At 43.8% G+C, this 21,774-nt stretch overlaps 1 protein-coding gene across 1 annotated transcript in view; it reads left to right on the top strand.

Annotated features, from left to right (window-relative positions):
- The window catches only part of TTLL6 (tubulin tyrosine ligase like 6), a 285,854-nt gene that overhangs the window by 165,958 nt on the left and 98,122 nt on the right, over positions 1-21,774 (top strand). The window contains exons 10-13 of the mRNA XM_030192275.1: positions 1,862-2,087; positions 11,877-12,058; positions 18,567-18,755; positions 19,461-19,644. Of these exons, the coding sequence (XP_030048135.1) occupies positions 1,862-2,087; positions 11,877-12,058; positions 18,567-18,755; positions 19,461-19,644 (781 nt within the window). The remainder of the gene's footprint in view (positions 1-1,861; positions 2,088-11,876; positions 12,059-18,566; positions 18,756-19,460; positions 19,645-21,774) is intronic.

Raw genomic sequence — 21,774 nt, 5'->3', positions numbered from 1 at the left:
GAACTATAAATGTAATACACTATAAAAACTGAGCATCCATCACATTTATATATTTTAATGTCTGCTTTTTTTGGTTTGGTTAATTTTGAAAAAAAGTTTTGTATTTCTTTTGTTAATCATGAGGTTTCTGGATTGCCATAGTTATATGTCATAGAAACCGTTTGAAAGATTTACCCAGTTTTTGACCATAGAGTTAAAATTTAATGCCAAGAAGTGCAGAGTGATACACTTGGGGTGCAGAAACCCAAAAGAGAGATACGGAATAGGAGGGAAGAGATTAGTAAGCTCGTCTCAGGAGAGAGACCTTAGGGTGTTGGTGTCCAAGGATCTGAAGGTGAAGAGACAAGGTGACGGTCGTGGCCAGAAGGATGCTAGGTTGCACAGAGAGGGGTATAACCAGCAGAAGAAAGGAGGTGTTGATGCCCCTCTACAAGTCGGTGAGGCCCCACTTGGAGTATTGGGTTCAGTTTTGGAAGCCGTATCTTATTAAAGATTATGACAAGGCAAGCCCTAGAGATTCCCCAGTGAAGCAGTTGAGCCCAGAACTATGGGTCCCGGAAGTCCTTGCAAGAATGAGAGAAGAGAGTAGTCCTAAAAAATGGAATGGATTCCCAGCCCCAAGAAAGCACAGCGTCACAAGCGCTAATGTCAGACAGTTGATTTAAAAGAAGAAAATATTCTATGAGATTGACTGCAACTGTCAAGTCGAGAGACACAATAGGGCAATTTTACCATCGTCTAAGGCCAAATGAAGATCACTTACTAAGCCAGTGACCAGGGTGTAAACCTGATTGGTGTAAGTGGAGAACATTAGTGTCTGTCACATATTCAAGTAGTTGCTGGAAGATGATGCATGCGTTCTGTCAGTTTTGATTAAAAAGACAAAGATTGGAAATTTGCTACCGAGGAAGAGTCCAGTGAAGGCTTTTTAAGAACTGGGTGAACTACAGCCTATTTCCATGTTGAAGAGAAAGTGCCTGAGGAAAGACTGTTAAAACCACTAACTTGGCAAGTAGGAGAAAACCATGTTACCAATGTTCTGAGGGTTTAAGCCTTGGAGAGGGAATAGAGTCCAGGGTGCAGGTATTGGCCCTAGCTGAGTGAACCAGTTTGTTGAAAGTAGTGATAGTGGGTAGAGTAAAGTGATTGCATGAAAAGGAAAGGGCATTAAAAGAGGATGAGGTTGAGTCAGAAATTGGGTTTGGATATATAAAGGGGAAAAGATTGCTGAAGAGTGGCAATTTTTGAAGTGAAGAAAATAGCAAGGTCATCTGCAGTTAGGGTAGTGGATGAAGATACCTTGTTACCAAGGAGTGTTAACTCAGAGAGAATAGAGAATAGTTTTGAGTTTAGAAGGTAAAAAAATAAAACCCAGATCTTTGTTAAATCCTGTCTGGTGGGTGTCAAAAGATTTAATCATTTTGACTTCAAAGGTCTTAATGTTCCTGGATTGTCTTACAATTTCCTTTTAGTACTCTCAGCATAAATTCATTGATGCAATGTTCTGGTTTTGTAAAGTGCTATCCCACAGAGGTGACATCCTGGTTGGCATTGTCATGCTTAGTATAATGTCTATGTCAATTGATTCTGCCAGATTATAAAGAAAGACTACAAATTATGGGATAGATGTACACTGTTAATGCATCTTATTTTATTGTATGGGACCTATTTACTATTACATAGGCACCTGTGTATCTTTATAATGCCTAAGTTGGCAACTACTTACTCTCTTAAACCAGGAGCCCTGTAATAAAATTTTCCTCACTATGCAAGCTGCTCTGGTTGTCTCTCTGGGACTAAAAGAACGGAATATAAATTTTAAGATTAGATTATAAGTAAACCGCATTGTTTTCTTCCATAGGAAACTCTCTACCCTGAAGACCTGGATGAAACAACATTGCTATGAGACATCCAAGATATGGGAAGAAATTGAAGATGTCATTATCAAAGTCCTCATTTCAGCCCACCCTACCCTGAAGCACAACTATCGCACTTGCTTTCCAAACCATGTGACTGGCAATGCCTGCTTTGAGATTTTGGGATTTGACATTCTGTTGGACAGGAAGCTCAAACCTTGGCTTCTGGAGGTGATATGAACATTTTATAAATCATTTCATAAATGCATGTGAGGTGAGGATTAAAGAAGTTCTGAAGAAGTTTCTATTGTCTATCATTTATATACATAGTTTAGCATAAAGATGCTTAGTATTATTTTGTAACTTGAACTTTCCTATCAGAAGTGCTTGAAGGTGCTTCAGCAGAGCAGTATTCCCCGGATTCTATATATTATGCTGAGATTTCCGCACAGAAATCAAAGCGTAATCCATAGTAATGTGCATAACCTAATTCGTTAACAAGCCAATCCGCACTAATAATTGCCAATTAAGCAATTATTGGCACTAATTAGCATTAATTAGAATTTACACACAGCACTTTATAGAATATGCTTGGACAGTTCCGCGTGTAAATTCTAAGTCGCTTAGCTGAAAAGGGGGCTTGGCCATGGGCATGGAATGGGCGGGTCGTGGGTGTTTCTAAAATCTGTGCATGTTGTTATAGAATACATCTGGTCTGTGCAGAAATTAGGCGTCGGCATTTACACCAGGTTTTACATGGCATAACTACCTGCGATTAAATTTAGTTGCGTGGACCGGCACTCAGTGGATTCTATAAACCGCACTGGAATTTAGGCTTATTCTATAAAGTACACCTAAATTAAGGCATACTTTATAAAATGTGCTTAGGCGAATTTCATTTCAGCACCAAATTTTTAGGCCTGATGCATTGAATCTGGTCCTTTTGTATATCTGTCTATTATTTCCATCACTCTATTCATATTAAATATGTACTGTGTGAGAATTATGTGCTGAAAAATATTGATCTAGAAGCTGAAAGGAAAGTATAGTGACTAATAGATATTTCCTATTTCATTTTCAAAATTTGGTTCGCTCATGTTGTTTCATTATGAAATTGCTACCAAACTAAAAAAAAAAAATTTAAAAAGTCCCTCTTTATCCACTTGTCAAATTGAGGAAAATAGGTTACCTCTTTTCCTGCCTCTGAGACCTTTCTGACCCCACTGAAACTCTGATCCTCTTTGACCTGTCTGTTGCTGCCACCTTTGATCACTCTTTACTCCTTGACATACTGTATTCAAATGTATTTCAGAACTCCATTCTATCTTGGTTTTCTTCTTACCTGTCCCATTGTACTCTCAGTGGTTTTTCCTTCACCTCTGTTCTTCTTAGTAACTCAAAGCTCAGTCCTTGACCCTCTTCTGTACGTGCTGTAATTGCCTCTCATGACTTTCAGTACCATTTTCATGTTGATGACTCTCAGATCTACCTCTCTCCAGCAGAAATTTCACCAAATACCCAGTCCCAAATCTCAGGGTCATCTCTGCTTGGATATCCCACCATCACTTAAACTTAATATGACCACAATGGAACTGCTTACATCCCCCCTCCCTCCCCCCACAACACACACATATACACTTCTTTTCTGACTCATTGGATGGTGTTCTCATCCTTCCTGTTCCCTTGGCACATAGCTTTGGGATGATTGTTGATACCTCTCTTTCCTCCTCTATACACATTTAAAACACTGCTAAAGCATGTCAGGTCGATATGCAAAGCAACTTAACTGGCCAGAAACGGCTCCTGGCTAGTTGAATTGCCTGTTTTGGGCTAATTTGCCTGTTTGGGGCTAACTGCTAATTTTCAGCAGCACTTAACTGGTTAGTGCTGCTCAAAATAACCGGTTAATGCCGAACTGAGAACTGGCTACTTTGGGGTGTTTCATGGGCAGAGTCGGCCTTTGGTTGGTTGTGTGCCAATATTCATCATAAAAGTCAGTCCTATCTTTATGCAATAACCCATAGTCGGTTAAGTGCTGAATATCACATTTAACTGACTATCCCCCCTGTTTACTAAGCAGCGCTAGCCGTTGCCGTGAGCCAACACAACTCGTTCACTTTGAAAGGACTGTGTCGGTACTGCTGCGCATCAGCCGCAAGCGCTGCTTAGTAAACGGGGGGGGGGGGGGGGGTATGTGTTAGCCGGCTCTGGAAACCTTGAAGTTTAGTGTTGGTGCCCAGATGTGTGGCATGGCATTGAATTTCCAGGTTTAATTCTGGCGGTGGTCAGCAAAATGCTAATCACCGCCGTCTGAGTATCGGGCCTGTCATTTCTTTTCAATATTGCTAAAATTAATCTCTTCCTTTCTGAGTGTGTTACCAAATCATTAATTCACTTTTCCTTAAAGTCCCTCCGGACCAGCCCAGAGTGCAGCTGATGGGTTGTGCACACCTTCCAGCATTTGGAGACTGAAACTCTAGAGAGAGCCAATAAGAGCCCTGGCTAGCTGTAACTAGACTCAGTATTATCAGCCTCTAGCAGGTGGAAGATAGTGAGCCCTTTCAGTGTCTCTGCCTTTATTGTTTTACTTTTAAATAGATATATCTGGGGATTTGTTTGGGGAGAAGAGTGTGTCTTAGGTTTTCCTTGAGGTGTTTTATTTATTCTGTGCCCCAGTGTAATTCTGGAGGCTGAGACCCGTGGGGGTCTCCTGAAGCCTCGGGGATGTCACACTCGGGTGGCCGGGTCCCTCCCCTTTCCTCCCTTGGTCTCCCTGCTGTGCATTAGCGTACCTGCAAGTTGTTAGACGGCCTCAACCTCTTCAAGGGAATAGTGTTTGAAGGCTTTGGGAGAGGCAGCCACCAAAAAAAAAAAAAAAGCGCAAACGAGCAAGTAAGCTCTGTATTTGCCTCTTTGCCTCTGTCTGTGGCGGCTTGCTTCTTTTCTGTCTGTGGTTTTACTTCAGTGGAGTTTAAAAAAAAAGAAAGAAAGAAACAGCCGCGCCAGCACTTTTAAACACCGACATGGCAGAGAAGCTCAGATGGTGTTCAGTGTGTCTGTGGCAGGGCTCGCGGCTACTGGAGTCTGCAAATTTTGCACTGCCATGGACAATGAAGGGGAAGCCGGTCCATCGAGACCTGCTTCACCTTCCGCAGCAGCCGCCACGGTTCCTAGGGATTCAGGCGGCTCAGATTCAGCACCAGCTTCTATAATGGCAGGAAACGCCACCATTTTAACTCCTGCGGTGCCAGCAGACCAGCCTCCTGCTCTGCAGTCCCCAATTTTAGAGCAAACAGATTTAGCTTTACCGGTGCCCTTGGGGCTCTCGGGGGGGGGGGTTCCCGGCTGAGTTTGGCTTACAAATGTATAGAGCCTTTATGCTGCACAAGACCAGTCCTCTTTCTGCTCCTCTGGAACAGGGCTTGGAGAGGCAGGCACTACCTGTAAAATGTCCCAGGGGGTCCTGGGACCTAGAGGAGGATCTGCTTTCCGATCATGATCAGGACATGCCCTCTTTGGAGATGGAAGACTATATGGGAGAAGGTATGATCTCTGAAGAGGCCAGTATGATATAACTGGGTGAGGAGCCTTTTCTCCCAGGAGAGGATCCTTCTGTGGTCCGGATTTTCCTCAAGAAAGATTTGCAAGAGCTTATTTCTTTGGTGGCTACTACCTTGCATTTTGAGGAGAAACATCCCACGGCCGTGAAGAGCCGTAAAGTGGATCTTCTAGTGAAAGGTATTAGACAACCAGGTAAGACCTTTCCTATGCATCAGGATATTAGGGATATTATTCAGGCTCAGTGGGATGTGCCAGACTCCCCCTTTAGGCTTGCTAGGTCTATGGTTCGTCTCTATCTGGTTCTGGATTCTGACAAGTCCATCCTTAGGCCTCTTGTGGTTGATGCGGTGGTCTTGGTGGTTACTAAGAGAAATAGTCCCCGTGGACAGCTCTTAAGGATGATCAAGATAGGTGTATAGAAGGTCTCTTAAGAGCAGTTTTGATGTCTCTGCCTTGGCAGTTCAGGCAGATATCTATGGCTAGAACATGTTTCCGCTGGTCTGAGTGAGTTTTGAAAAGAGCTTCAGATGATTTGGCCTTAATAGATGCTGAAGTAGTGACGATTGAGATGGGCTCCAGCTTTTTGGCAGACACCTTATACAATTTTTCTCAGAGCCTCATCCAAGTCCATGACTGTAAGTGTAGCCACTAGATGCTTGCTGTGGCTGCACAGTTGGTTCATGGATGCGGTGTCTAAGTCAAAGTTGAGTACCTGTTTCGTGGATCTTTTCTTTTTGGGAACAAGTTGGACAAGTTAGTCCGCAGTTTGGGAGATACTAAAGTGCCTCGGCTCCCTGAAGATAGACCCTGGGGGTCGGATCATACCCCACTGTCTAATAAGGGGTGTGGGCGAGATTTACGACGGTATAGGCCATGGAGAATACCTCCAGCTCAGTGGTCCCATTTTTTTCAGAGAGGTCAGTCCTTTCGGGAGACTCGCAGAGGTGGCCGTGAGTCAGGAGTTTCCTTCCAATCCTCCTCCTGTCCTGCCCAGCCTCTAATTCCTGTGAGAGCTCGGTTAACACAGTTCTATTGGAGGTGGGCACAAATTACCACCGATCAGTGGGTGCTAGAGGTTATTCGTGATGGGTATGCCTTAGAATTCGCACGGCATGTTCCAGACACCTTTCTGGAGTCTCCCTGTCGCTGCCATCTCAAGGTGGACACGGTGCGGGATACTCTAGAAAGGCTTCTCGGTTTACAAGCTATTTGTCCAGTTCCCTCCTCGGAGGTCAAATAGGGTCGTTATCCCCTTTATTTTGTCATTCCAAAGAAGGAAGGAATTTTCAGTCCAATTCTGGACCTCAAGGCTGTCAATCATATGGAGAATCTTCAGTCAGTCATAATGGTGGTCAGGTCTCGGCCCACTCATCAGCATTTTCTCCTCTTTGCAGTCTTAGGCAAGCATTACCAGTTTCAGGCTCTTCCGTTTGGTCTAGCTACGGCTCATCACATGCTCATGAAATTAATGGTTGTGGTGGCTGCGGCTCTCAGGAAGGACGGCATTTTAGTTTATCCATACCTGGACAATTGGCAGATCAAAGCAAAGTCATATCAGGAGAGCTTGCAGGTCACTGGTCAAGTGGTTCAGTTTCTGCAATCCCTTGGTTGGGTGGTCAACTCTCTCAAGAGTCACCTAGTTCCATCTCAGTCCCTTGACTACCTGGGGGTTTCCTTCGACACGTCTCAGAGTCAAGTATTCCTCCCCCAGTCCAGGATTCTCAAGTTGCAGGCCTAAATGCAGGCTTTCTTGCACAAGGAGGTGCCCTGTGCAAGGGATTATCTTCAAGTGTTGGGCTCTATAGCAGCAATCATAGAAGCAGTGCGGTGGGCCATGGTGCATATGAGGCCTCTACAAAGGTCTCTTCTGTTCAGATGGTCTCCACAGAGGGATTGCCTGTGAGAGCTTGGGAACATGGAAGCCTTCGTTGGTGGCTTTGGACACAGGCTGGCCAAAGGAATGCCTCTGGACCCTCCTCAGTAGATAGCGGTCACAACAGATGCCAGCTTCAAAGGCTGGGGAGCTCACTGTCAAGGTCAGTATGCACAAGGCCTGTGGTCTCAGATGGAGACTCCCTGCTCGATCAACCTCTTAGAAACCGGGTGATTCGGTTAACTTTGGAAGCGTTTCATCCTCTGCTGGTAGGCAAACCAGTGCGCATCCTATTGGACAATGCCACGGCAGTGGCGTATGTCAATCGGCAGGGGGGAACAAGAAGTCTTCTGTTGGAACAGTAGTTTTGCCAGTTTTAGGTTCTTCCTCTGGTTGGGAGGATCAGCGTCTCTTATGGTGTTTGGATATCAGAAGAGTTTTGAAGCACTATTTGAAAACAACTGAAAAATTTAGATGCTCAGATCGTCTGTTCCTGCTAATTGGAGGCTCCCAGAACGGTTTAGCGGCATCTAAACCTATTTCTAGGTGGCTTAAGGAGATGATTGCTTCCGCTTACCTGCTTTCTGGGAAACCTATCCCAAATGGAGTAAAGGCCCATTCTACCAGAGATCAGGCTGCTTCATGGGCGGTGTGTTTCCTGGTGCCTCCTTTGGAGGTTTATAAGGCAGCTACGTGGTCCTCCTTGCATTCCTTCTCAAAACATTATTGGTTAGATTTTCAATGTCATCAGGAAACTGTTTTTGGCGCACGCGTTCTCACAGCAGGGTTGCTAGGATCCCTCCCATGAAGATACTGCTTTGTTACTTCCCATCAGTTGCAGTCTGGGCCGGACCAGAGGGATGCTAAGAAAGGAGAATATGGGTCTTACCTGCTAATTTGCTTTTCTTTAGTCCCTCCGTACAGGCCCAGATCCCTCCCACTCAGTACTTGCTGAAATGACTTCTGGTTGTTTGTGTCGCATAGTTTTTTTTCCATGGAGCTGCTTTGAACATTTGTTGTTTTTATTGTTTACGTATTAAAAAAAACAAAGCAAAAGAAAATGCAAATTACTTTGTGTTCCCCAGCTTCAGTGTGTCCTTCATTATTACCACAACCAGCTGACCTCTCTCCTCAAAGCATTACATTTGCTCCCTATCCGCCTCCATATACAATTCAGACTTCTACTGCTCACATACAAATGCATTCATTGTGCAGTTCTTCATTACTTCTCACCAGTGGTGTGCTGGAGCAGGCTCTCACAGGCTCTCACAGGCTCGCAAGAGCCGGTTGTTAAGTTTTTACGAATTTTGGGAGCCGGTTGTTAAAGTAGGGCCCTCCATGGCTACTTTAACAACTGGCTGCCAAAATGTGGGCTTGGGCCCCCTGCTGAATTCTCTTTTACTTTGCTGGTGGGGATGCTGAGCCCTGCTAGCCAAGTAAATAGACTGCTGCTGCTCCCAGCTCCTTGTTTCCAGCTCTGAGCAGCAGGCTGGGACTTCTCCTGCATGTGTGAGAAGTTTCAGCAAGCTACTCAGAGCAAGATGTTGGGAGTTGTGGCAGTTCATTTATTGGTTGCCAGCAAAGGTATGCCTAGCGTGCCCACACGAAGGGAGGGAGGAGAGAGAAGCAAGTGTTGCTCCTCCACCCGGCCACCCCTGGCCCTTCCAATTGCAGAGCTGGCTACATCCGGAGAAAGAGCCTGTTGTTAAAAATTTACCAGCACACCCCTGCTTCTCACTATGCTGTTCCTAATGAACATCTGACAAATCACTCATTTGTGCCTTTTTCCTCCATTGCTAACTCCAACTCTGCTTTTTCAGCCTTGCTGACAGTGGCATAGCCACAGTTGGGCCCGGGTGAGCAGGCCCCACCCAGTCGCACATCATTCGTGTAGCTGACGGAGATCCCCTCCCCGGGCTCCGCCAGCTGAAGAGTCCTTTCTGCCTGGAGTTCTCAAAGTAGTCTCAGCCCTGCAGCAGTCAGCAGCATGCTTCCAACCGTTGACGCTGGCATTGCCCCCCACCCACACCTCTTGCACATGCTCAGTTTAATTGGCACACCACCATACATGCTTGCACGGGGATGCTGGTTGAACTGAGCATGCACAGAGAGGGGCAATGCCAGTGTCAGCAGCTGGATATGTGCTGGTGACTAGTGCAGGCCACAGGGATGAGACTTCTCGGGCCTCGGGGGACTCCAGAAGATCCCCGCCAGCCAAGGTATTTATCTTTATGGGGGGAGGGGGTGGACACAGAAGAAATGCATGGGACATGTCCACCCAGTCCACCCCTAGGCACACCTAAAAATTGAAGTCTGGCTATGCTACTGCTTGCTGCACATTGACCTGAAACAGACATCCTGAGTCAGTGCATTATTCTCCCTCTGGCCATATTTACATCCAGAGTAAAAGTTCACCTTTTTGAGGTTGCTTTTATATCTTGATTAGTTCTCTATAATACACTCTTCTAGACCTATCCTGTTTGTCATGTATGTTTCGCTTGACTAGACTGTAAGCTCTATGTACACTATTATCTGTATCTCTATAGTGCCTGGTAATGATTCAGAAATTATAGTAGTAGCAGTAGAAGTAGTAATAGTTATAGTAGTAGAACTATACAGAAAAATGGTGCTCCCATGTTAGCTTAAACCATTTTGAAAAACAACAGCAGCAGGGCAGGTGTGATTGAGATCCCTTATGCCTTCTTCACATCCACAGATGGTATGAGAAGAGGTTGGAACAGGCATGAATTTTTACAGGTTAGTTAGGCGGGACTCTCAAATGGACATTATTTTCTTATGTTTATTTATTTTTATTTTGGGCAAACAAAATGAGGTAAATTTCAAAGGAAATAAAATGAAACAAGAAACAAAACTAAAGTAAAATTTCCTGTGCACAGCCCTAGATTTTTTTCCTATAAATCTTTTCTGAGTAAAGATCTCTTAGAGGATACCTAGAGGGGCATAATCGAAAGGGGCGCCCAAGTTTTCCTGAGGACATCCTCACAGGACGTCCCGGCGAAGGGACGGGGAAACCCGTATTATGGAAACAAGATGGGCGTCCATCTTTCATATCGATAATACGGTCGGGGACGCCCAAATCACAAAATTTTGGTCGACCTTACAGATGGTTGTCCTTAGAGATGATCGTCCCCGATTTTCGTCGATAATGGAAACCGAGAACACCCATCTCAGAAACGACCAAATCCAAGCCATTTGGTCATGGGAGGAGCCAGCATTCGTAGTGCACTGGTCCCCCTGACATGCCAAGACACCAACCGGGCACCCTAAGGGGCACTGCAGTGGACTTCAGAAATTGCTCCCAGGTGCATAGCTCCCTTACCTTGGGTGCTGAGCCCCCCAACCCCCCCCCCCAAAAAAAAAAAAACCCAACTACCCACAACTGTACAACACTACCATAGCCCTAAGGGGTGAAGGGGGGCACCTAGATGTGGGTACAGTGGGTTTCTGGTGGGTTTTGAAAGGCTCACATTTACCATCACAAGTGTAACATGTAGAGGTGGGTTGGGCCTGGGTCCGCTTGCCTGAAGTGCACTGCACCCACTAAAACTGCTCCAGGGACCTGCATACTGCTGTCATGGAGCTGGGTATGACATTTGAGGCTGGCATAGAGGCTGGCAAAAAATATTTAAAAAGCTTTTTTTAGGGTGGGAGGGGGTTAGTGACCACTGGGGGAGTAAGGGGAGGTCATCCCCGATTCCCTCCAGTGGTCATCTGGTCAGTTTGGGCACCTTTTTGAGGCTTGGTCGTAAGAAAAAATGGACCAAGTAAAGTCGCCCAAGTGCTCGTCAGGGACACCCTTTTTTTTTCCATTATCGGGCGAGGACAACCATGTGTTAGGCACACCCCAGTCCCGCCTTCGCTATGCTTCTGACACGCCCCCATGAACTTTGGTCATCCCCGCGACGGAAAGCAGTTGAGGATGCCCAAAATCGGCTTTCGATTATGCCGATTTGGGTGACACTGTGAGAAGGACGCCCATCTCCCGATTTGTGTCGAAAGATGGGCACACTTCTCTTTCAAAAATAAGCCTGATAATGTATTCAGTCCAAAGGTTTGCTACCAGTTGTCTAGAATTGCTGTGATAAAATTATTTAAAGACAGTTAAGTATGTAATGTACTGTGGGAGGGAGGTTGATCCTCTTTCTGCAGTAACACTATGCAGATTCTTAGATTTGGTCACTTTGATTTGAATGAATCCTTTGAACTTTCACTTTATCCCTTGGCCACAGGCATTTATTGCTGTGCCTGATTTGTGGGGAAGTGGAAAAAAAGAGAGAAAATATGAAGACATGCAGTCCTTAGAGGGACTGGAAGTCTGAAACAAGAAGGAAGTTCCTAAGTGCAAAATAGATGAATAAAATTAAACCGTACATATCTGGCAAGGACATGGACTTGTAAGTGCAGGAGCAGGCGAGGAACCAACTGGCAGAGTGCCAAAAAAGGGTTTCATGATTACAATATCAGCATGTATTATTGTTCAGATCAAAAAGACACAGAAGAAGTGCTGTTAAATGCAAGTGTTATTATTTAGTACTTTTGAATTATTCCTAACTCTGTAATGGCAGGTGAATCATTCCCCAAGTTTCACCACAGATTCCGATTTAGACCGAGAAGTGAAAGATGCCTTGCTCTTTGATACTTTCAATCTGATTAACCTCCGGGCCTGTGACAAGAAAAAAATGTTAGACGAAGACAAACGGAGGGTCAAGGAGCGCCTGTTCCAGCGCCACCCACCTCGTGAAGCCAGGTACTATCTCAGCATAACTAAATTCATTGTAACATTAAGATAGTTGTTTTCCATAGACCTCAGATGTGGCCCTCTGTTAATTAGAGTGGCAATAGAAAGAATAGTGGTTTCTATGTGGGTTATGAGGGCTGTTTCATGTACTAAAGAACAGGTAGGAAGATTGTTAAAAATATGATTTCAGAGAGAAAGAGAACAGAAAAAGGGACAAATATATGACAGAGAAAATGCGGGATAGAAATGTCGTCATAAATAAATAAATAAATAAATAAGGTGAACTTGAAACAAAGAAAAATGACAGCAGATAAGGGCCATGTGGCCTATCCAGTCTGCTCATCTACACCAACAACTACCCTTTCCTTCCCCCCCCCAGAGATTTTTATTTATTTATACATTCTTATATCACACTGTTATCCAAAAACAAGTTTCGGTTGAAAGTGGCTTACAAGTTACATTCTGGTTAACTAACAGTTACAGTGTTTGTTTACATTATACAGTTTAGTTGTGACTTAAAGTGATGGTTTACAAGTGCAGTTTATATTTTGGTTGGGATTTATATGATGGTTTGTGATTAGTAATCAGAATTTTTTTAAAAGGTATGTTTTCAGTTCTTTTCTGAATTGAAGATAGTTTCTGATGCTTCTTGTGATCTTTGGTATTGAGTTCCACCATTTGGAACCTAGGTAATTAACTCTGGCCATATGGGGTCACGTGAGCAGCTAGCTCCGGCGACCTAGGCTGGAAATCGGCCAGAAACCTGGGTTGGAAATCGGCCCCCATGCAGGACAGGCCCACCCGAGAGTGGTTCAGAGCGAACAGTGGGCTGGAGCCTCCCGCAGGACTCCTGCAGGCATCCAGCCGTGGTGTGGCCACGGCCAAGCACTGTGCCTGACCTTCACCCTGTCCAGGGCTGCAGGCACCCAGTTGCGGTGTGGCCGCTGCCGAGCATCATGCGCGACATCCACCCTACCTAGAGCCGCTGCTGTAGCTGAACGGGAGACGCCGTGCCTGCTGCTGCTGAGCGCAGCCACCGAGGCTTCCACCCTGTCAACTGAGGCTCCCACCGCTACCCTGCCAAGTGGGCCATTACAGCAGACCGGACCAACCCCTCGGAGGAGCTGCCACCCGGTCGGACACTTGTCGAGGCAGTGGAACGAGAGGAGGCACGGAAAGCGACCCTGCAGAGTCCGGGAGCACAGCTGTTGAGCCAGAGAGTGCGGACGAGCGAGGCAACGGTTGCTGGTGTTCGCGAAGCTGGCCCACGCGGCGCTGAACTGCCAGCGCCGCCGATGAAGGGGCACACTCATCCAAAGGAGGCAGCATTGGTATTGCTGCAAAAGGACCAACAAGGTGAACGACAGCATGAACCAACGAACTTACAGATTAGCTGTTCTGATTTGTGTGTATGGAAATGACGGCTGTGTGGGGAAGTGGAAATAGAGACTAACTAAAAGAACTACAGTGGACAGACTCACTTCCACTTCCACTCCAGTCTACCAAACCTACTGATAACACTTTGAGTGTATATCAATGATGGTTATGCAGGGGAGTGGAAACAAAGATTAACCAAGTAACTCATAATAGGCTAGACAGGCACTCTCCACTCCAGTCTATTAAACCTTCTAACATTACACGACGATGGGACCAGCGTATCGGTAATAAAGCAACCCCATTCCAGACTATTAAACCTCCTTGATAGTTCATGATAAAGGTCCAACGAATCGGAAATACAGGACTACAACTACTGATCACTGCATAAAACAGAGGCAGTCATCAAAACAAAAGAACAGACTGGGGACTCATGACCCTTAATGGAGCCTTCCCACCTCCAACCAGCAGAAAAGTGTTTAGAACTGTTGTGCTCTATACCCTGGACTTCACTCCCGAACATATGACTGTGAGTAACCTATCTATCCTAAACTGACACCAAAATGAGCACAATCAAAATACTTCTAGTAATCTACTCCATTTCACTGATCCACCTAGCACTATCCTCCCACTCACTGAACATTACTTCATACCCATCCTACAAAATCACCAAAGACTGATCAAACATTCTACACTCCACCAAACTGACACTCACCACACTAAAGGAAAACTATTTAAACATGGACATCACCAACAAAATGAGAGGAAAGACCACAACAGTGGTATTGCAGTCCCAACTCGCGGAGCCTTGCTGTAACTGGTTCAAGTTCCGCACGCCACTTAAGGGTGGCCGCTGCCAAGTCTTGATAAATCTCTATATGGTTCTATATGGTATGAATCCCATTGAAAGTTGTTGAGCTGCCGGGCTGCATGTAACACTCGCTCCTTCAGTTTGAAATCCTGGAAGCAGGCAATAATGTCTTTAGACAAGTTATTCCGGGTGGGGCCCAAAGCCCTGTGACATCGCTCAATCAGGATCTCGGTGGCATCCAAGGGGGTTCCTGCTTCTGTCAGAATAGCGTTAGTCACCCATTTTACCACTGATTCACAGTCAATATACGCAGGGGTTTCTGGGAGCCCCCTAAATCTTAGATTGTTTCTCCGGCTCCTATTCTCCAGATCTTCAATTTTATCAGCTAATTGCTGGTAGCCCAAGTGTACATCCGACACCCTGCAATCTAGGGATCCCATCTCCTCCATCTGCTCCTCAACTCGGCTTTCCACTTTCTCCAGTCTATTACCCAGGTCCCGGATCTCACCTCTTAAGTCTGCCCCTAATGAGGCCAGCTCAGAGCGAACGGCTTTCAGGTCAGAGCGAATCTCCTGCAGCCATTCTTTTAGGTCGATTGAGAGAGTCGTCCCTGCTAAGTCCTGGCCTTCCCCAGATGCAAATAGATCTCGAGGCGACAAAGTCTCTGAGTGCTGCGAGGTGCGCATGGGCGGTGGCTCCAAGTCCACCTCGCAGTTTGCAGTTGCGCGAACTGTGACAAGTTGGTCTGCAAACTCATCGTCTCTGGCAGCCTGGACTCTTCTCCTTGCCGTTCTAGTCAAAATCAGCTGATTGAAGCTTAGATGCTGGGGAAACGCTTCAAAAAACAGTGTGGGCGAGCAGGAGCAATCTCTTCAGACTGCCATACTGTTTGGTGACGTCACTTCCTAGACAAAATTCATATAACTTCCTGAAGAAGAAGAGTTACAGGACTTGGCGATAGTTGACATATGGAGGAGTTTCTCTGATTAAGATTAATTGAAACATGATGTTTTGTTGGACATGTGCTGCCTGCTCCAGAGCTTTCCCTCTAGCTCATCCTGGATTCTCTGACATCACTTCCCGTTTCTACATGGGCATGATGAATCAGAGGGAAAGCTTCGAATCAGGCCACCAGCAGCGTATGTGCAATGTTGTCATTGCCAGGGACCAATAGAAGACCATCTTTAAGGTAGACCAGTGCAAAAGGGAGTGATTTTGAATCACGGGTGGGGAAAAAGGAACCGGATCTCACTAAGTATAGGGGTTGGGAGTGAAAGAGAGCAGAAGAGATGTTTGGAGGAGACTGGAGATCCTGCATTGTGATTAATTTTTTTAATCACTATTAATAATTTATGCCTTACTTGGAGAGTTAACAGCAATTAACTTACAGCCCTAGTTAAAATGTTTTATTATAATGTTAACCCCAGTTATTACAAACCAGCGGGGCAAGTTATCAATGTGGACTACCATTAAGATGATTTATTTCAATTTTAACTCCAGTTATAAGTAACTAGGGGCCCTGTTTACTAAGCTGCACTAGAGGCGTGTTAGCGTTTTTAGCGCACGCTAAGCATTAGTAAGTTAGTAATATTCCTATGAGCATCTACATGGTTAGCATGTGCTAAAAACGCTAGCACACCTTTGTAAACAGGGCCCCTGGTCTCATTGCATAAAATGGGACCTGTTCTAAAATAGCACACGTTAATGGTAAAATAACACATCTTAACGGTAGCCCATGTTGATAACAATTCTCCTGGATCTCTTTGCATAAAATGGGACCTGTAGCAAAATAGCATGAGTTAGTGGTAAAAGTTCACATCTTAATGGTAGTACACATTGATAACTATGCTCATTAATGACTTTGTATATTTCTACATTACGCTTTTATCTAAAGTGAATTTTAGAAATATAACTACAGATGCAGAACCACTAATCTCTGTTGGATAGGAGATTGTGGGACCCAGATCACTGTAAGCCTGCCTCTGCCACTAGATATGGTGCAGAGATATTTTCAGAAGCTATCAGGGTAGCAATCAGTAATCTTCCTCCTGTTTCGTGACCACATATCTGTCCCTACCTTCAAGAGGAGACTCTGATAGTGCTGGTGTCAAAGGGAGAGTCTCAGACAGATCCTGTGAACCTGACCAAGTTCCTTCAGAGTCGTTGGAACCAATAATGAGAAGATCAACTCTCTTGGTTACATGTGCACTTGAACCTGATCAGAATACTGTGTTGAGACTTTTCTTCAGACATATTAATGAGCCACTTCTTGGATCATGTAAATGTGTATTTCCTGATGTGTTTCAAATGATGCCATGGGGCTTTCCTTGTTACTCCTTGTGATTTTTGTTATTTCGTTTGAGTGTTGTATTTCATTTTCTTGGTTCCATATTGAGGGCTAAAAATTATTTGAGTATTTTCCTTTTTTCAGTTCTAACATGTATGTCTGTATTTCTATTTCATTCAAGTGTTCTTGAGAGTTATTTAAAATCTTATCTAGATGATATGAGGTCTGGTATCTCTGCACCAGGAGAGACCAAGTGATCCTCACACCCACCAGCCACCACCTCTTTATATGCCTGAATCTACAAGTAAAATTGCCATCCTAACATTTCCTTTCTGTGAAGAAGCCCCTAGAGGCAAATCTTCAGTGCAAGAGGGTATTCTATTCCCCAGAGAACAGATCCTGGATTCGGGATCACTTCCTGCCTCACCAAGGTGATGATCTCCTGTAAGGTGACCTTGCTCCTCCAAGGCAGCATAAAGACTGCCAGACTAGACATGGGACTTCTCTACTATATCCATGTAGATCTCCTTTATAGACCTCTCTGTCTGCCTTAGCTACTCCAAATCTGCTACTCTAGCCTCAAGAGATCAGACTCATTCTCTGAGAGCAAGAAGCTCTTTGGATGTGAGTGCACACATACAACCTCACACCAAATGGAAAATAGTCATACATGTGACACTCAATGCAAGAAACTGGATCTTAGTATTGGGGAGTTGTTTACTTACTGAAGGTTGCTAAGAGAGGAGGGATACCTAAACTTATATAAAGATATTAAGATTATATAGTATGTTTTATGCTTTATTTACTTCTTTCAATGAATTAAAAATATTAGTTGTATCGACAAATCACTTGCTGAAGAAAATACCATGTGGTATTTCCAGGGCTTTTTTTGAGGGGGTACTGAGTACCAGCACCTTTTCCATTGTCTGCTAAAATGAACCCATGGTCCCAAGTTTTAATGAAAGATCTCAGGCTCTACACACCAATTCTGCCTTGTCATAGATTCTGTGACTAGTTGCAGGGGGCCTGGCTAATGTGGGATGAGTCCCTCAGTGATCACCCCACACCTGAAGGGTGGCCTGGCATTTGAGTACTGGCACCTTTTTTGCTAGAAAAAACACACTGGGTATTTCCCTAATGACATGCCTTCTTCATTGGGATAATTAACTATAAATTAAAAGATGTATCTGTGGTGGGTGGGAAAATGCTAAATTAAGCTCTGATAAGCTATCAAAATTTACCTTTTAATGTTCTAAGTTTATAACAGTTAACTTTAAAACTATGGCAAATAATAAATTAAGCCCTGATGAACTATCTAAGGCCTACAGCATCACAATCCTCCTTACCTATCTTGGGATTGAAGCTCACCACAAAACAAACTGAGGAGAGGAGAATGAGGTGCCATGTGGGAATGTCTGTGCATGATCACAAAAAGTTTCTGAGCTCAGAGAAAGCAGAGCTAGTTTGGCACCATTCAGTGATGTCATCCCTCATGTGGCTATAATATCCTGCTATTTATGAAAAACACATGTTACAAACATACAGCTTCACTTTTCTGTGCACACTATATATGTAGGTTTAATTAGCCAAAACTATCTGTATATCTCTGAGCTCTACCCTCGGCACCATCTCTGTGCTCAGTGGGTAAAAGTTTTTGTGTTATTAAATACGTGCACAGTGTTATCCGCTGACAGGCTGAGCAATAATCAAAGTCCTAACACCCATGGGTAAAATGCTGGTTTATTATCGTCCTTGTAGTGAGACCACTACTGAATTGGAGTGCAGTTTCTAAGTTTCTGAGTTTATTTATAACTTACTATACCACATATCAAATAGACTATCTATGTGGGTTACAATTCTATAATAGGGGGTAGATAGGAATAGGCACAGGGGAGAGTAGGGAAAAGAGGGAGGGGAGGGGTGAAATAAGGAATTACAATATATGACAAAAGATGAGTAGGAGAAAAGCGGTAGTTGGTCAGGTGTGTCTTGCAGGCCCCTTTCTATTCTATGCTCTACTACAGTTCCATGCTTTTTGATTGCAGACGCGAACAGTTAGAAAACAGCCAGGCAGCTTGGCTGGAAGAAGCAGAGAAATATGAGAACATTCATCTGGGAGGCTACCATCGTATCTACCCAGGAGCCAAGACGGACAAGTATGACAAGTTCTTTAAACACAATGGCTCCTTGTTTCAGGAGACTGTGGCATCCCGGGCAAGAGAAGAGTGTGCCAGGTGTGATCTGCTTGAGCTTCAACCTATATTCTTTTTATTCCAAACATTTGTGTTCCAGAAGCTTAAAAGTATTAGGCAACACTAATACAATTATCTCTGCTTTTATGAACCAAATTAGCAACCCTTACCAAAATTATTTTGAAATATCCATGATTAGTAGTCTCCTCAAGTGTGCCTTGTTAACTATTGGAGTAAAATCCATTGAATTAAACTTTTATAAATTTCCAACAAATTCTATGGAATGAGTGAGCATCACAGTCGGTAAACTTCCTGAAAATAATAGGCACATTTAGGAGATTAAGGAGCTTAGCTGTCAATGTGGGCTACTGTTAAAATATGTTATTTACTGTTAACCCCAGCTGAATACCTTCCCCTTAATTTTAATAGAACTCCATTGAAAAACAGTGTTCTTATTTGGGGATCTACTGTAAATAATGAATAACTAGCGCTTAGTGATATCCGTATAGTCCATGGCCATTGATGCCAGCTGAAAAAAATAAAAATAAATATTTTTTGAAATGTCTGCCCAGCAGTGGTTTTGTGGCATTTATTGAAGGAATCTCTTCTGCTGCACTGGGTATTCTATCTAAAGCGAGGTTGATATTGTGCTATTACTGCAGAATACTGAACCCAGGAAACCCTCTAGAATTTTCAAGTCTATGCACTTTTTTGTCTTTGATTGAGAAGCTGAACCTATTTTGGCAGGCAGCAGCTGGAGGAGCTTCGTCTGAAGCAAGAACAGCGGGATGCACCTGCTGGGAAAAAACGAAAGGAGATCAAGGATAATCTTCAAGGAGAGTCTGCTGGGGAAAAGGCAGTAGTCCGCAAGTTGGTGAAAAGGCCTCCGACTCGGAAAACTTACATTAGCATCAGGAATCAAGAGAAAAAGGTACATCTACAGAGAAAAACCTGCAAACCTTATTTGCTTGTGACTTTATTTTTTACTTTTATTTTCTATAACTATAAATTTTGATTAAGAATATAAAGTGGTTGCTTTTCCTTTTGAAAATTCTCACCTAGATACCCTGTTATAAAATCACCCCCTACATGGGTAATTTTGAAAAGTGGAGAATTAGTCTAACGGTTAGAACAGTGGGATGAGAACCAGGGGGGCCTGGTTCAAATCCCACTGTGGCCCCTTGTGATCTTGGGCAAGTCACTTAACCCTCCATTTTCTTAGGTACAAACATAAACTAAGGCCTCGATACTCAAATTTCAGCACTGTACAGAACTGTGCCGGAAAATACTGCCAGAACAGTGCTGAAAAAGAGCTTCCCAATGCTCAACACTAATGGTATGCAAATGTTACGCGCACTGTTAGCACTGAACATTAGTCAGTTAAGGAGAAGGAACATTCCTGGCATATGCACACAAGAGCTGTACGGTAAGCACAGCTCTTGTGCGCCTGCTTAGTCAAACTGGGGAGCCCTTGCAGAAACTCCTCTGCCCAGTGCAGCAACTGTAGCCCTACCAGAGTTTGGAATTACTTTGCAGAAAGCTCTTCATACTAGTGCCACTCAAGGAAAAAATGGTATATTTTTGCATTTGGAGAACAGGAATTATTGATTAAAGTTTGCTGCCACCTTCTAAACAATGAGACAGTGCTCATGAGTTTCCAGCGCTCAGAACCTGTTGACGAACTTCTCTTTAGCAAAATCCAAGCCAGGCATGCAAAGCAGAAAGGCTCAACACAGACACCTTAATGCTTGCTCTGAGCTGGCATTATTTTTGCAGCGGTAAGGTAGCTTTGTTTTGTGTGCTGTTCTTCTGAGCATTGGGAGGGAATAGGAAATTACCTCTCTTGACTACATTAACATACCATGTGTGCTGTTCTTCGGCGAGCTCGTTGTCTCCTACACTCTGAGCCTCTGAGCATTGTGCGCTAGTAAATGCAGGTGTTAGTCCGGCACTAATGACCTCTAGCACCTGTGTTTGCTTCTGAGCTTCAGGGCCTAAATGCTTAAATATGTAAATGTCCGTTTAGCAAGGTCTTTTTGAAAACTGTCCCCTCTCTCCATGGGTGAAGCTCTCTTTGGGATAGGAATAGAGCAGGGAATGTAACAATATGCATAGTTCTACATTTTTCAAAACTACACACATTTATTTCAAAGGAAAAATTACTCTCAGAAAAAGCATGTACATATGTCTCTGTAGGTTTTCCCAAAATGGTTCTCAAAGAGAAAGTGCACATATACTGATTGATGGGGACTTTGCTGGATTGATGAGGACTTTGCGATTAACTGTGTACATTTGAAAATTTCCCCTTAGATTTATTTAAATGTTTTTTTGTTCTGTTTACAGGTGTCTGTTTAATGAGGCTCAAAAGATTTCATGCTAAAAGCCAAAAATCAGTGCCCTCTAAGAGAGAAAAATAATTAGATCTTTTTTCCAAACCTGTTGTAAAAACCTCTGACTCTCAGCCCACTGTCTCTCTATTGTACAATCTAGCACGTGTCTATTGATACTAACAGTGTCCACCACTGAAGTAAATAGAATTTGTTATAATTACAAGAAAGAGAAGAGACAGACTCAGAAGGCTTTCAGATTGTATTAGAAGAAGCAAATTTATTATAATTTCTATGTCTTACCAAATTAAGAGTTCAATGGATATTTCAATTAGATCACACAGCGTACAGTTGTAGCATCAATCAAAATACAGGCCTCAGGCTTGTTCTCATAGAGAGTAGTAATCTGGTCACAAGAGCGTGAATACTCAGGCTTACATCTCGGATTCTAATAGATTTGGTCACATCTTATATAGTTTAAGCTTTACATTGAAGTCTATTGAGCACTTGTCATTTTACATCACTAACTCCGCCTTTTTCTAGTTCCTTAAATGATATTTTCAACTTCTTCTTTCCGCCATCTGTTGTTCTATGTATTGAATTGAATTTCCATGTAAGCATCAAAACAGATTTAAAAATTAGCACTGACTTCATCTATCATTTACGAGAAATGGGCCTGCTTCTAACTACTGAAGGTCATTCTCACTTGACCTTCTTAACCACAGGTTTTGTTT

The sequence above is a fragment of the Microcaecilia unicolor genome, chromosome 1, assembly GCF_901765095.1.
Source record: "Microcaecilia unicolor chromosome 1, aMicUni1.1, whole genome shotgun sequence".
Taxonomy (NCBI): domain Eukaryota; kingdom Metazoa; phylum Chordata; class Amphibia; order Gymnophiona; family Siphonopidae; genus Microcaecilia; species Microcaecilia unicolor.
This window is presented reverse-complemented; position numbering and strand designations above follow the sequence as displayed.